The following is a 16,024-nucleotide window of genomic DNA, read 5'->3' as shown; positions in this document are numbered from 1 at the left end:
CTCAGAACGGAATAAAACCTAATGACGTCATTCCGAACGCAGCGCTCGCGAACAATGAGGGTTTTTGAAATTTTTTCTGCCGCCAGGCGGCGCTTCGTATGCGTCAGGTCCAAACAGCTGTCAGATAGCACAGATTCTTACCGAACGTATTATTATTTTAGTAAAATTTTATGTATTTGGAAGTGTTATTGATTTTATTATGGATTACGGCCAAAGAAAGGTTGCCGAACTAAAGATTGAGCTCAAAAGTTACTGGTACTAAAGAAAAGCTCATTGAAAGGTAAACATAATCTACTTCTATTTGTTTCCACAATTTGATTGATTTTTTTTAACTACTAAATTGAAGTTATTTGTGTTTTAGTGAGTTGTTGTTGATTAATGTATATTATATATTCCAGGCTAAATGACTATGACAGAAACAACAGCTTCAAATCAAATAAAAATGATAATTCTAATCTCTCAAGTGAGATTAATTATGTAATAGAATGGCCAGAAGAAAAGTTATACAAAAGTGTGGATTCAACAACAGTTTTACCCAATTTTGACATTATTAACATAAATACGTATTTCCTTGAATTGTATAAAGACAGCATAGGAATGTCAGATTAGGGTCGCATGGTCAACAATGGATCAGTGGTACACAGATGATCACACACACATCTGCGCCATTTATTAATGCAACACTAAACCAAATACGTAACCGTGTCTCGTTTGCGAACCCCCTCCCACTCCCGCAGTCGCCGCGCGGACGCGCTCACCAACAGACGCGAGAGCCGGCCGTTTTAATTTTCGGGAGCAAAAACTGTCGCTAAAGTAAGTTGAATTTTGTTTATATGTCATAATCTGTTGGTGTTATTTTAAATATTTTATCCTAGTTGTTTGTGTACATTCATGTAGTATGATTGAGAGCTAATACATTTACGTAAGTATCTGTGGTTTTTGAGAAATTTTAGTTAGAACTTTGTAGTGGTAATATGGTTAACAGTGGATTGATTCACTGTGTACACTATGGATTATGATTCACTGTGTACCTTACCCCGACCCAGAGTGTACCCTCAATTAAATGAGGAACTTAATAGAAGTTTATCTTTACAGAAATGCCGAGGAATAGAGTAGAAGAACGAAAAGTAGGTGCTCATACACATGAGCAAATGCGTGAAGCATTACAGGCCATAAAAGATGGAAAAAGTATTAGACAAGCTGCTGCTGACCATAATATTCCTTTTACAACACTCCAAAGGTATCAAGCCAAAGAAAAAAATGCGCAAAACCAGCTGACAAGGTTGACTCCTAACTACGCCGTGAACCAAGTATTTTCTAAGGACCAAGAGCTAATATTGAAACAATATTACATAAAATGTGCAAGCCTTTTCTATGGTCTTTCTGTTAAGGATTGTAGACAAGTTGCTTACGAAATGGCCAAAATTAATGGCATCAGAATGCCAAAGACCTGGACAGACAACCAATTGGCTGGAATAGATTGGCTAAGGGGTTTCCGCCAACGACATCAGGATTTGACGCTGCGTAAACCCGAGGCGTGCAGCTTAGCACGAGCATCGGCTTTTAATAGAGAGACCGTCAGTCATTTTTATGATAACTTGGAGGACGTGATCAAGCGCCATCCTGCATTTGCTGATGGTACAAGAATTTATAACTTGGATGAAACCGGTACCACCACTGTGCAAAAGACCCAACGGATTATAGCGCCAAAAGGTAGACGAAACCTCTGTAAAGTCACCAGTGGTGAGAAAGGGACACTTGTCACTACTTGCAACATCATAAGCGCTGGGGGTCAGGCAGTTCCACCAGTGCTTGTCTTCCCACGAAAAAATACAAACCCTCGCATGGCTGTTGGTACCCCACCTGGATCACTGATTCTGGCAAACCCATCTGGGTGGATGAATAGTGAGCTGTTCTTGGATGTAATGAAGCATTTTATACGAAGAACTGGAACTACTAAAGAATACCCATCGATTTTGATTATGGATAACCATGAGTCTCACCTTTCCATAGAAGCGCTTGATCTCGCTAAAGAGTCTGGGGTTACTGTGCTTACATTGCACCCACATACATCAGCACGACTGCAACCACTGGATGTTGGTATTCACGGACCCTTCAAAACATTTTACTATTCCGCCATGAGTTCCTGGATGTTACGCAATCCTGGATGCCCTGTAACTATTTACGACGTGGGAGCATTAATTGGACAGGCTTTCGCAAAGTCTATGACACCTTCTAATATAATACAAGCATTCAGAAAAACGGGATTTTTTCCTTTTGATCGATACGTTTTTACCGACGAGGACTTTGCACCCAGCAGTGTTACTGATAGACCTGAAAATGCTCAACCTGAAAGTGATTTTAGTGGAGAACACGCAATTACTGACCAGCAACCGATTTTAGAGCTAGAAGAGAACACACTTAATTTACAAATAACTCATTCTCCTAGACCTTCTAATAATAGCACTACTGAAGCATCTGGAAATACAATGAGTCCATCTCTAATTGAAAATTTTGTCGATTATTCAGAAATTACTTCGATGCCAGTATTTTCCACTCCAGAAAAATCTATTTTAATTGATATATCTAATGTTTTGCCTCTTGACGGTTCTGCAACTCAACATGCAGTTATTATGTCCACTACTTTTCCTGAAAGTGAGTCAACTTCTTCATCTGGAATCAAATCTATCATTACTCCTGAACAGTTTCGGAAGCCACTTAGAGCACCTACAAGAACTGGAAAGAGGAAGCCAAGAAAATTAGGTAAAAGTCTTATAGCCACTGACACTCCTGAAAAAAATGCTATTGCAGAACAGAAGGCAGCCAAAAGGAAGAAAGAAACTAAGACTAAAGGGATAGGAAAGAAAGCTATTCGTCAAGTGCTGCAAAGTGATTCAGAAGATGAAAATGACATGATACTGAACGACGAAACAGACGATGAAGGAGACTGGGTTGAAAGTGAAGAGACCATTATAACAGAGGATTTACTAAAACAACCACTCCTGCAATTACCAAAGGAAAGTCAATACGTATTGGTGCAATTTTGTTCCAAGAACCAAAAGATATTTTTTGCTGGCAAAATTCTCGAGGAACGAAATCCCAATACGTTAGAATTTTATGTGTCTTTTTTAAGATACAAAAAAGGGAAATTTGTTTTGCCTGATGTCCCTGATTTATCGTACGTGAAAGATGACGACATAAGGCTAATATTGCCGACGCCTACCGTTAGTGGTAGTACGGCCAGGCAACAGTCATATTATTCATTTCCTGTAGATTTAAGTCACATTAACATTCGTTGAGTTATTTATTTTTAAATTCTTTGATAGATATTTTTAGTAGAAGATAATGCCTAAGACTAACTTTTAAAATCTGTGATTTAAGATAAGAATTGTTATTATTTTACTATTTCTTAAGATAGTTGAAAATAAAAAAAAGAAATCTTTACTAGCGATAAAGAAGTAACGTTCAAGACTTAGTAGATTCTAGTTAATTTTATAGCAATATTCAATGAAGACTGTAAAAGTACAAAGTTCCTTTAAGTTTCATAGAATTTTTTTTTTGTTATGTCTCTTGTGGTTAGTAATGTTTACGATGCTTAAAAATAAACATGCAGTTGATTATTTACTTTGACTTTTATTACTTTCCTGTTCAGATTTTCTTTGATCCACTGTAAGCCAGGGGGCGATCCATTGAGTACCCAGGAGGTGTACACAGTGGATCAAAACCCACTATAAAAAAAATATATACACCTTTTTTATTGTACACTGTTTGTCAAAAAGGCTAATATTATTTAATAGCTTAATAACCACACGTGCCCCTGGCAAACTTTCGTAAAAATCTGACTATTAGTTTTTATAATACAATGCGTCAAAAAAAAATGATCCACTGTTGACCATCTTACCCTATTCTGCAGTGCACAGAAGAGGTTATAATATGCTGCAAAATAACTACCTACTCGCATTAGTGACCGCAAATACTAGTACACATATATTTTTCAAAGGTCAAGTCCATTCTGAAAATACAAAAGCCCTCACTTATTTTGCTTCAATTGCCATATGTAATGGAAGTGGATCTATTATACAATCGGTGTGTGAATGTGTAGCAGGGAAAGGACCAAAAGCCATTTGCAAGCATGTGTCAGTTTTGTGCTATGCTATACTCAAATTCCGAGAGCAGAATAAATGGTTCATTAAAATGACTCCAACACAAAAAAAAAACAAGTATGGCATGTACCTAAAAAAAATAAACTTGATGTTTCGCCGAAAAAAGCAGAGAACCTTTCATATGAAATAGCAGAATATAATGTTTGCAAAAAATATAAAAGAAGTACGTGCTATGATCCAAGACCACAGTCCTCTATCAGTCAGGGAAAAGAATGGGCTGCAACAGTTAGAAATAAAGTCATTAACTACTGCTCATTGTCACAAAAAAGAATAGGATTATGTGGAATTTTGGACAGTGCTAACATGCAAGATGTGATACATGACCATGATTACCTACCTTTTCCTTTACATCATCAACTTATTCTTAATAAAATATCTGTAAGCCATTTATTCCAGATGAATTTATTCATTATAGTAGCTACGACTTGTACAATCTTATTGACTGTACTGTTGCAAGCGAGGTGGTGAATCATGAGAAGTTGTAGCTACTAGATTTTTTTATTATTTAGTATATTATGTAATCATCAATATTGATTGCACTAGCATAGGGATTATAGATGTTTGTTTAAGTTTATACCTTCATACTTTCATTATCCTTTGCCCCTAACAGGTAACTACTGACTCAGCAAAGGAAATTGAAAAGAAAACTAAAAATCAGACGAAGTCAAAGTTATGGTATACAGAACGATCTTTTCGAGTGACTGCTTCAAGAGTCGGTGAGATTTATAAATTTACTGCTAAAAAGGACCAAGAAAAGTATGCACAAAGCCTTATATGTAATAAGAAAATAGTCCGTCCTCTGTGAAGTGGCTTTTGCAAACGAGGCTATTTTTCGTTGGAGTAAATTTATCTCTTCGAATGGCTACAAGCCACTGTTTTAATCGGCTTTTATCTTTTGTAGGGAACTTATGTCCTCCTTTTTTATTTGCACACATAGGCACTGCACAACACTGTGGCATTTTGGAAAACAATATTCCGTTTGTAACGTTTTTAAGAATAAATAAACCAAAAAAATGATCGAAAAATATAAATCGTGTATGTGTTTTGACAGGTACCTGGACCTGACGTCTCGGTGCTGCCACCTCGTGGACGCCATTTTCGAAAACCCTCATTTGGTTCGACCGCCGCACACATACGGAAATTTTCATTCTGAATCAAGGTAGCCCTGTTCCGAATGGACGTGTATCAGAGCATTCAGAGCCCGCCTGTGACTTGCATTTTATATATGTTTTATTTTTGTATTAATATTATTAAAAAAAAATCCTGTTTATAACAACTAGCCGTTTTCCGTGGTAACTACTGCCCGTACCGGGATAAAATATAGCCTACTTATGTTACTCGTTATGTTATGTTAGCCTTAAATTGGTGTACCTAATAAAGTATATCTATCTATCTATCTATCTCGTGGATAATGTAGCTTTCGAATGGTGAAAGAATTTTTAAAAACTATCCAGTAGTTTTTGAGCCTATTCATTACAACCAAACAAACAAAGTTTTCCTTTTTATAATATTAGTATAGATTAACAAACGTATACATAATTTACATAAATAAACACCTAAAATAATGTGTTTTTTTTTTTTCTCTTGTAGGTACTTGTCTTCTATGCCTTTATGAAGTTTATCAAAGGATTTCATGGACTTTCTATAATACTTAAATAATTCCTCTGGGTATGCTCGTAATTTAGTTCTTTTAACATAGAATTGACTTTCGGATAATCTTTGAGCATTCGACGGGTGTACCCAGTAACGTCGTTTCCTCTTTTTCTTGTTTAGCGCCAGTAAAAGTGCAACAGCAATCAATTCGTCATAGTCCATGATGTCGTGCCTTCAATATGGTTCCTCTTTCCGTACTGGCCATGTAAATTCCGAATGAAAAAAACCGAATGTGTGCGCTAGTAACACGGATTCCCGAATCTGAATTCCTGATCAGGAAACCGTATCCGGAAACCGGATGTCTGCGGCCGGGCTTATAAATATTTTATTCAACCCTTAAATTGGCAGTGTACTCCACCAAAGACATTAACTTTTTTTAAATCGATTGTAGTACTAATCTAAAAAAAAGAATTTATTATTATTTTTGGCTTGCAATAATTGTATATTTTGATAGGAAAATGAATGAATTTGAATGTGGTTCCATTGAAAAATGACAAATTCAAAACGTCTTCAAAGCGGTCTGGTGTATCTGGGTCACGGGTAAGTTTTTTGTGTTTTTCTACATTTTTTGGATGAAACTTTAAATTGCATAGGAACATTATAAATGATTTCAATCATTCGTAATTTTGTGTGTAAATAATGTAATCGCAATTTTATAAGTTCATAATAACTTTGTATGTACTCACTCAATACCGTTGCTAAGTACGTAGTGAAGTCCACAACATAAACTTTGGTATACACGGAGTACATTGTTTATTACTTAGAAATGCAAACTAGCCTTTTTTTGTTGGTTTTTATGTAAAATTACTTCAGTTGTGTTGTGAATTGTATGTCGTATAGCATGTTTTTTTTTTCTTTTTCTGCATTGCTTGAACCTGACACGACCTGATTTAGCAGATATGCTTATATCTTTGTACCGGACCCCTTTCAAGAGCCGACGGTGGTATTTGGGCAGGTGAAGGAGAAATTAATTCAGAAACCTACAGCGGAACGGCTGATAGACAGTGTCAGATAATGCTGTAAGACATTTTCCAGAAATAGCAAAGAAGCAATCACGCTGTAGGTTTTGCAAAGATGGAAGAACTAAAGTTTTTTGCGTAAAATGCAATGTGTTCCTGTGTTTTATGGTAGGGGAAAGTAACAAAAGAAATTGCTTCCGCCAATTTAACACGCATAATACATTTTTTGTAGTAAATTGATTCACCAATTTAAGGGTTAAACACCACAATAACACAACATGGCGCTGCAGAAGTAAAAAAAATTAACGATAAGGATTCTGTGCTGGTAATAACAGCAAAATTAAAGCAGCAAGCAGTTATTTAAAGAAAAAAATTGCAAGATGTCGACGGATGGCGGTGTTCGGATTAAAACCCCCTTCGCCATTGACCACGTTAACCGCCGAAGCATATAAGAGGTGAATGAGTCTTCGAGATATATCGCCAGGCCGCCGGCATAGTTGAAAATGAGGAGTCCGTCCAAGTGGCAGTACTACTACACTCACGCGCTCACGCAGAGTGTTGAAATTTTCGTTCAAACTTTCTAAAGTTGGTATTCCTGTCAAATTTGTCAGTTGAGCAGATGGCGAATGATTATTTGTTTCGTGTGGCCTGAAAATATTTTTCGTAAGTTTTTTATTTTGATTTCGCAATTTGATAGGACCCCCAACAACAAAAATATTATGATAGAAATAAGTCAACATACGCACATTGAGGACTGACGAAAAGAGGAGTTGAGCAAGTTACATTGGGACATTATAGGGTTATGCGAATTATTATATATATGCTGTATATATGATATATGCTGGAGTGGAGACCAAGGACTAGCAAGCTCAGGTACATTAAAAATAAGTCGAATAGCTATCTCGTGGGTTCATAATTGTGATAAGCGAGAAGCTAGTTATTTGTGATTTAAGAAATTAAAGCTGTGATTAGTAGAGTCTATTTAGTGGTTCTATCTAATTGTGATTAGCAAGTAAATATCTAAACACTTCAAGGAATGAAAGCTGTGATTATAATAGTAGACTTAGACTTAGATACAAATTTTGATAAATAAACGCACAATAAATCAAAATCACTAGTTTTATTCGTATATAAGCCTGGGTTTAACAATGACAATATCGATATAAGTAGTTAACTTAATATGTATTTAGAAAATTGAAAGTATTTACTAACCTCAATGTTACCCAAAGCTTCTCTTCTGGCGTAATACAAAGACGAAAATTTGTATCTCTTCCAGTAATACCTGTTCGAATTTTGCTGAGTAAATAATCAAAAGATGTTGTTGACATTCTAGTGTAGTTGAAAAATTTATCTTCATATTTTCTAAGGTCCCTATAATTTTGAACAAATGACCCATTCAAAGATCTGGTTTGTAAATAAGGCTGCACCCAGTATCTTCTACGGGCACGATTTCTTTTAATTTTACCGTACAAAAACCAAACAGTTAGTATAATAGCAGCGTCCTGAACGAGTTCCACATTATTAACCATTTTTATCAAAATTATCAAAATTATCCTGATGCTCAGTACTGCACGACCACCACAGATAAAGATTAACCACAGAGAAAAATGAGAGCCGCCGTGCGTGAATCTACAAAACGCACCTACGCGCGTGAGTGCGTGAAAAACCCGCACGATGATGCAGATCTGCACTCCCGCAGGAACGCGCGTAGGTGCGTCGACACGCAAGATGCAGCGTGATGCGGGGCAGTGTGAAGATCACCTTAATCATGTGGTAATGGTAAGAAGTATTTTATTTACACATACTCTAAGGGTGCAAAATACCAGATTTACAAAACAGTTATGCAAAGAATAGAAAGTGTAATAATTTAGTACTAAAAATCACTACGCAATATACAGAGAATTCAGAAAGAAAAGATTAACCGAAGCTTATTAATTATAAAATCAGATGATTTATTTAGATAAAATATATGAAATAAAAACATAAAAAGTGCTATTGATTGAATGGAGCGTAGATAATTATTTTATTTACTAAATCTAGTTCCCATACAACTTTACTTAGGTACCATAACTGATGAGACTTCTGTATTTTTATAGGAACTAGGTACTGATTTATTTTCAACTAGTTAATTAGCATTCGTCACTCATTCCGGATAGATTTCAATGAGGCAATTCCGAATTTATTTCAATTTCTATTTATCTGAATAGTTAAAATGAGCGCCATCTATTTTTAATTTTGTGTACTTCAAATACACGGTAAATTCTGTTTGCTACTCGACGCTAGAGGTCGTTAGTGCGTACCCTTGTAGCGATATTAAAAATGTTCAGTTTTAAGTCATTTTACATTATGTTTTTGTATTTTCATAAAATAAAATATAAATTATTTTTTGTTCAAATTAGCATCAGAAACTTTTTAATTTTTAAAATCAATCGAAATTCAAATTTTCAAAAATCAAACTGGCAAGTGGCAACACCTCGGACACATGGGGAGAAAATGAGATGAATGAACTATTGTCAAAATTGTACGATCGCCGGTCGGTGTACGAGCTCGAATATTCTAGATTAGAATCGGTGAGCAGGCTCACAGTCAGATTCAATTGTTTCCCTGAAAAACTTGACAACAGACAACATGAGCGGCAACGTAGTAAAGCGCCTGATTCCTCTGCTCGACCGTGTCCTTATTAAAAGGGCCGAAGCAGTTACAAAAACCGCGGGCGGCATCGTCATCCCCGAGAAGGCGCAGACCAAAGTCCTGCATGGAGAAGTTGTGGCGGTTGGTCCTGGTTCCAGAAAAGAGAACGGCGACTTCATTCCAGTGCTAGTCAAGGTTGGCGACAAAGTTCTCCTACCAGAATACGGCGGCACCAAAGTTTCTCTTGAAAATGATGATAAGGAATACCACCTCTTCAGAGAGAGCGACATCTTGGCGAAGATCGACAACTGAATTTAGTGCTAGTTTTAGTTTATGATTCTGATTCTGTTTAATATTAGTTAAAATTTAGTACATGTAGTGAATGAACATTGTGATTGTGTAATATGCTACTATGTTGTGAGGGGTATTAATGTTATCTCCTTTGCATTTCTTATTATAAATTTGTTACGGAAATAATGTCTTAATTCATTTTACTCCTAAATTCAGTATTTCATCATTCAACATAACCTCAAATTTCTGCCAATGCCATTCTCATTAGTTTGACATAACCTATACTTGCACCAAGTGATAATCAACAGCATGCTATTTGCGACAGTATTTCACCTGGAACAAAGTGCATATTGTTTTCTAAATGAAAAACCGACCCACTGACCAAACCTTATCAGAAACCGATAAGCTCAGCTAATAATGATGTTAAAGCTCTGAACTAAGTTTACATTCCAAAGCCTACACCCTCTTGTTTATTTGGTAGTAAAGTTCTACACTAAATTGTAATTCCAAAGACTGCAATTTACACCACATCCTTTTGACTGCCTTTACTTTTATTCTCTAGTGAAGTGTAGTAAAGTCACTTGAACAACATACCACACCCAGAAAATAACAGAGAAACAAATGTGACTAAATGAATAGCCACACCTATGTTATCATTCTATTTCTTTTATTATGTAACCTCGAAACAGCAATTGCATAATTTGGCAGGACCACCATTCTCACACACCACACAAAAATAATAAAATATCAAGTGGTAGTATAAAATATTGTATTTCACACAAATCATCTTTTGTACAACCGAAATACATTTTTAATTTAAATCACAGTAAATACAATATCTGTAGAGAAGTCGACATGCATTGTTAATTGGAAAAGAATTACAATAAAACAAATCTAGCTTTTTTGCCATAGGTATCCCCTAAATACACACCCCTAATAAAAGTAGGGACTGAATGGTTGGTTACAGATATGATCCATCTCTAGAGTTGCATCTTACTACACACACCATTTAAATCTTAATTGGTTCAGCCTTTTTACAGAAAGATACAAACTAATACACATCTGCTTTTATAATATTTCAATTTCAGACTTATTCGTGAGTTTAGACTAAATCCAAGTGCAGCACAAGAACAATGAATGAATAGATTTACATAATCATGGCAAGCTTGAAATAACATGTTAATAAGTACATTGCTAAGCATATTAATTACTTGTTGTGACTAAACACTGTGGATAATGTTTAAAGGTAATACTGAGTTAATTTCAGATATCAAACCTTATTATCTAGGTACTTATTTGACTTATAATAATATGCAACAAAGCATGCTAACAACAAAAAGGTACATTATAATGGCATATCAATACATTAAAATGCATAATCTATTGTAGAGATATGGCAGTGCGTCTCACAGCGGCTGACAATGCCGGATTTGGGTCTGGAGGCTCTGTGAGGAGTTGTACTGATGTCCAACATCCATCCTCATTAGATTGACGTAAAGCCTCCATAGTTGCTTGTACTCTTTGTCCATCTTCAAATGTTGCTGCAGACTTAACAGGTTCTTTTACCCAGTCCATTTGTTCCTTGACAGGAAGGAATGCCTCTTTTAATGCACTTATCATCTTACACAACCCTTTTATGTAAGGCTTCGGTACCACACTAGAAGCGCAGCTCAGATCTTCAACATCAACATATATGACCTCTTCCTTATCATGAGGCCTCTTGCCTTCATCCTCTGTGGTCTTTCCATTAGATTTATGTAATTTACCATGGAGGTCTCCACCTTTCACAACCAGGTACCCTTTCTTGCTACACACATAAATTTCCTGATTGAAGCAAGGCCCAGGTAGGTGATTATTCAATGTAGCAGTAACTAACAAACCTTTATCCATTTGTAATTGGAATGTACAAAAATCTGGAGCAGTTATCTTCCTTATACCGTTCACTTTACTAGTTTCTTCTACAAAAGTTCTCAAAACTCCATGTACTTTGACTACTTTCTGACCAGTCAGGTAAGACACTAGATCTATAACGTGACTACCAACTAATGTTAGTGTACCTCCTCCCATAGTATCATCACACAACCAGTTGTAGGTGTCACTTATAAGCGGACCCATCTGCACTCTAACATCAATCAAGGTGAGTTCATCAGGGTTCCCCAAATAGCCATCTTGAATAGACTTCTTCATGTGACTAAATGCGGGCAAGAACCGCAAGGAATGATTAACTATGGATATCAGTGTAGGATAGTACTGAGCGGCTCGCACCATTTTGAGGGCCTCTGCCTGGCAAAGCCCAGCCGGTTTGTCGCAAACAACATGCTTGCCTATTCCCAGAGCCTTTACTGATATTTGGGCGTGCAAATTCGGCGCACAAACAATAAATACGAGGCTGACATTCTTCTTTAACAAAACATCGTCAATTTTATTAGTAAAAAACGGGATCTTAAGCTCTTTAGCAGCTAATTCTGCTTCCTGTAGAGTCACTCCCCATATGGCTTCAACTGGAAATCCTTTTTCTCTTAAAAATGGCACCAAAACCTTTGCAATAGCCCCAGTTCCAAAAACCCCAATTCCCGGTAACATTTTTTATTTCTCACGCAAGCTTCTTATTACGGCACTTGCTTGCGAAATAGCTGAACTGTTATTTATTTTTGAAACATAATTTTTTTGATATCACAAAATCGTCGTAGTTTAAGTAAAAATATATTATTTAGGATCCACAACAATATTTTAGCACATCAACTTTACTTCGATTTCGTAAGGTTTCCTCATAGTGTTTTATTTAAGCTATCGATATCGAAACAAATCAAAACGAATGCATGTATCCTGAACACAATGAAAATAAATAAATCTCAGGTAAATAAATTCTGAAAGTTAAAAGTCTAGTGTTGATAATGACGAAATTTTCGTTACAAGACTTTTTAAAGACCATTTATAAGTTTATTTCACAGAATGCACACAAAAAACAGACAACAAAGTATCTTCATTATAATAGCAAAAATCAGAAAGACACAATATTTAGTTTTTTGGTTACTTTAAACTTTAAATATCACTACTTCTGAAAAGAAAACTCGAACACTTAATTTAGTGTTAAATATTTTGGTCGACATCGGTATCATTTCGAATTGGTACAACCCTATAAACGTCAGAATCCGCTGTCATAGATTTGGCGTTTCAAGCTGCATGTTGCCATGCACTACAAAATTTTAATAATAAAAAACGAGTTTTTCTGTTTGGCAATTAACAATGAGGTTATGTTTCAATGGAATGAAGGTTTTTTTATTCTCTTGATCTCTTCATAATCATTACTTTACTGATGCCTAGAGGTAACACTGATCTTGGTATGTTAAGTACTGCAAGGAATGGAGCGCCATGCCTTATCAACTTCATATAATTCTTATAACAAAAAATAGGGAATTAAAGGAGAAAAGCAGTCGGTAAGATTCTTATCCCTATGTCCCGAGAGATTTTAAAATGAATTTGTGCAAAAATCTGTGACTTTATTGAACCATGCCACAGATTGTAAATGGCTCAACGCAATGTTTTTTAGCCTTCGCACTTTAGCAAAGTCCCAGTAACGTAATGGGTACAACGCCATCTATCGAGTTCTTGGGAGTTTTTTAATTCTCCGAAAGAAAACCTCCCATTACGTGCTTGATGTATTAATAAATGGTTACGAAATATCCCGCTGTGATGGATCAAAGTAGTGTAGGTATAGGGGCGCCGATTTTCTGAAGCCTACTTATTTTTCCTACATTAGATAACTATATAGGTACTATAAGGTCATTCTAAGTTACTGTCTGGCTGGAAGCCGACAGTAACTTAGTCTTTAGTCTCACTAAATGTAGCTGAATACAGTGTTAAGCATGGAGCGACTGCCTTTCTGACCTCATCAACCCTGGACATCCCGATACCGCTTGGTAAAACTGGGCCCCGATTCTCCTAATTTTACTTAAGCGTCATACGATTCACGTTCGACTCGATTCGACTGAGGTCCAATCCCGACTCGATTACGATTGAAGCGTATGTGGCATTCCGCTATTTTTGCTTTGAAATAAACATTTTTATCCTTTTCTGTCATTCAATAATGAATCATTTTGTCTGCAAATGATTTACGATTGCAAAATGATTGTACAGCAAACTACCGTATGGACCAAAATCACCAAAATAGCAGACCAATCGCACACCAATCAAATGTCAATCGAATACGATTGGTCTTTTATTAGTAGCAGAATGCCCGATATGGTTAAAACTGCTATTGCGATCATATTGCGATTCGATTTCTACTCGATTTTGACATTATTAACTTAGGAGAATCGGGCCCCTGTCTATCAGACTTTCTGCCTTGTCACTATATAGATGTCCAAATAACAGCCTGGAGCCACTTTAATGTGTCTTTCGAAACACGAAGGAACTCGTCACAAGGAGTAAAATGGTCTCAAAACAAAGCCAAAATGCTTAACTGAATCGATGATAACGGCTAGCTCTAACTGATGGGAAATAGGTTACTTACATCAAACTTTAGCCACGGGTGTGCTGCACCTAAGTGCTAGGTGTAGCCGTCGCCGCTTTGTTGAAAGCTACATCTAGTTCTAACCGAAGATACAACTAAGTTCAGCCGCAAATGCCCGGGAAACCTAAGTACCTATAACCGCACTTCGGGCTTTATAACCGATATATACGCAATAGAACTTCCCGTCTAACTGCGATAAGATATCGTCATATTTATTCAAAAGCCCATAAATTCTTCAGATTTTCTTTAAGAGATATCGTTATTAATTGTATGCGTGTAAGTGGAACAAAGAATAATATTAGTTGAGTAAACAGTAGCATCGTAAGTCACACTGTACGGCGCTTAAAACGAATCACTTTTCGTCAGAGCGGTTAAATTCAATGCTTTGATATACGCCACCTGGACTATGTAGGGTTGCTACTTAAATCTTCGCAGGAAAATTAGTTATTTGTAGTGAGTAATTGTCGAATAGGTAACTAACTTTCTCTTTTTTCGTAAGAAAATAGAAAATTTTCTTACAATAAAAAAAATAGTTATTCGACAATTAGTTCTTTAGTACAAATATGCTTAGAGTGTGAAAGTTAATGCTTAATGCTTAATTAATGGCTTAATAATAGTTGAGTGTCGTAAAGAAAGACATGAAAATCTGCGAACTCGAAGAGGAAGATGTCTTGGATAGAGCGAAGTGGAAGAAGATGCGGAAAGTGGACCCCGTCACAAGACGGGATAAACGTTATGAAAAAGAAGAAGTAGGAATATGCTTAGACTTAGATCTTCAAGAATAATAGGTAGCATAGATTGCACCTAGATCCTGTGAATTGTCTGTTTGCTAGAAGTTAAAGAAGTGTTTCTTGATCTTTTAGCTCATTTTTAAACAGACCGAAGGGGCCCAAAAAGAGGTCGTTATAATTTGGCTTTATTTCTTGAATTTATTTTAATCTTAATAATGTCACTTTAAGTTAACTTCACTTACGCATAGCAAGTGTTGACATAATGTTCTAAAATGTAACAGACAAAAGGCCTTCAATTTAGTAAATAGAATAGGTTTAAACCCATAACTACAGACAGAGTACGTTGACGACCGTCCAACAACACATTTAAAAAAACGAATTACAATTATATTTTTAATACGTACTTAAAATTATCGGTAGCAACCATAACTGCATCCTATTTGCAGCAATTCGTCTAACACCTCACAGTTGGAGTTCCCCGACGATCATCTCCACAATTAGGGCTGACTGACGACCACCAATTAATAATGAACTTTAAATTACACGATACAATTATAATTATGTTTTAAATGTATTTAATTATTGATATATGCATACAATATAATGTGCGATTATGGTTTGTGATCTTCGCAATAGCTGAATTAAATTCAGGTCTATTTTGTCTAATCTTGGATATGTGCATCAAAATATCAATGGAGAGACTGTCGTCTCTGCTAAGCTCTGTAACTTTTCTAATACCTGTTCTAACTTAGTTTTCAGGAGCACCTATAGTAGGTATCCCTAGCTAATAACTAATCTGTATTAAGAATAGGTCTTCTTTATCTACTTTAAGGAAGCTGCACCTATTTTACCGGAAATGTAAACTACCACCTTACTGAAACTTAGGTAGGTAGGTACCTGTATTTACATGCATTTTGTTAACCTACAAATATTTTTTATTTAATAATTTACTTACCAAACATTCCGCAGAGCAACATGGTGACGCAAGGGTTCGTCTGCATAGCACGTGTGTGTCAGGATGGAGTTATTCCAAAAGTATTGAGTGTCACGGAAGTGTGACCCGCGCGGCTTTCTGTCATACGA

At 36.1% G+C, this 16,024-nt stretch overlaps 3 protein-coding genes across 3 annotated transcripts; 2 read left to right on the top strand and 1 right to left on the bottom strand.

Moving 5' to 3' along the window:
• The first annotated feature begins 365 nt into the window (after positions 1–365).
• LOC124635220 lies at positions 366–3,624 on the top strand. Its single transcript, XM_047171049.1, has 2 exons — positions 366–813; positions 1,096–3,624. Exon 2 carries the CDS (start codon positions 1,098–1,100, stop codon positions 3,297–3,299), a length of 2,202 nt encoding a protein of 733 aa, XP_047027005.1. The 5' UTR covers positions 366–813; positions 1,096–1,097; the 3' UTR covers positions 3,300–3,624.
• Positions 3,625–9,271: 5,647 nt separating this feature from the next.
• Positions 9,272–9,880, top strand: LOC124635131 (10 kDa heat shock protein, mitochondrial). Its single transcript, XM_047170922.1, has one exon. It carries the CDS (start codon positions 9,404–9,406, stop codon positions 9,716–9,718), a length of 315 nt encoding a protein of 104 aa, XP_047026878.1. The 5' UTR covers positions 9,272–9,403; the 3' UTR covers positions 9,719–9,880.
• A 569-nt stretch (positions 9,881–10,449) lies between these two features.
• On the bottom strand, positions 10,450–12,560 carry LOC124635130 (glucose-fructose oxidoreductase domain-containing protein 1). The gene has a single exon (XM_047170921.1). It carries the CDS (start codon positions 12,278–12,280, stop codon positions 11,078–11,080), a length of 1,203 nt encoding a protein of 400 aa, XP_047026877.1. The 5' UTR covers positions 12,281–12,560; the 3' UTR covers positions 10,450–11,077.
• Positions 12,561–16,024: the final 3,464 nt, after the last annotated feature.

Source organism: Helicoverpa zea, chromosome 12, assembly GCF_022581195.2.
Source record: "Helicoverpa zea isolate HzStark_Cry1AcR chromosome 12, ilHelZeax1.1, whole genome shotgun sequence".
Taxonomy (NCBI): Eukaryota; Metazoa; Arthropoda; class Insecta; order Lepidoptera; family Noctuidae; genus Helicoverpa; species Helicoverpa zea.
The sequence above is the reverse complement of the archived record's forward strand: the minus strand, read 5'-3'. Positions and strand labels throughout refer to the sequence as shown.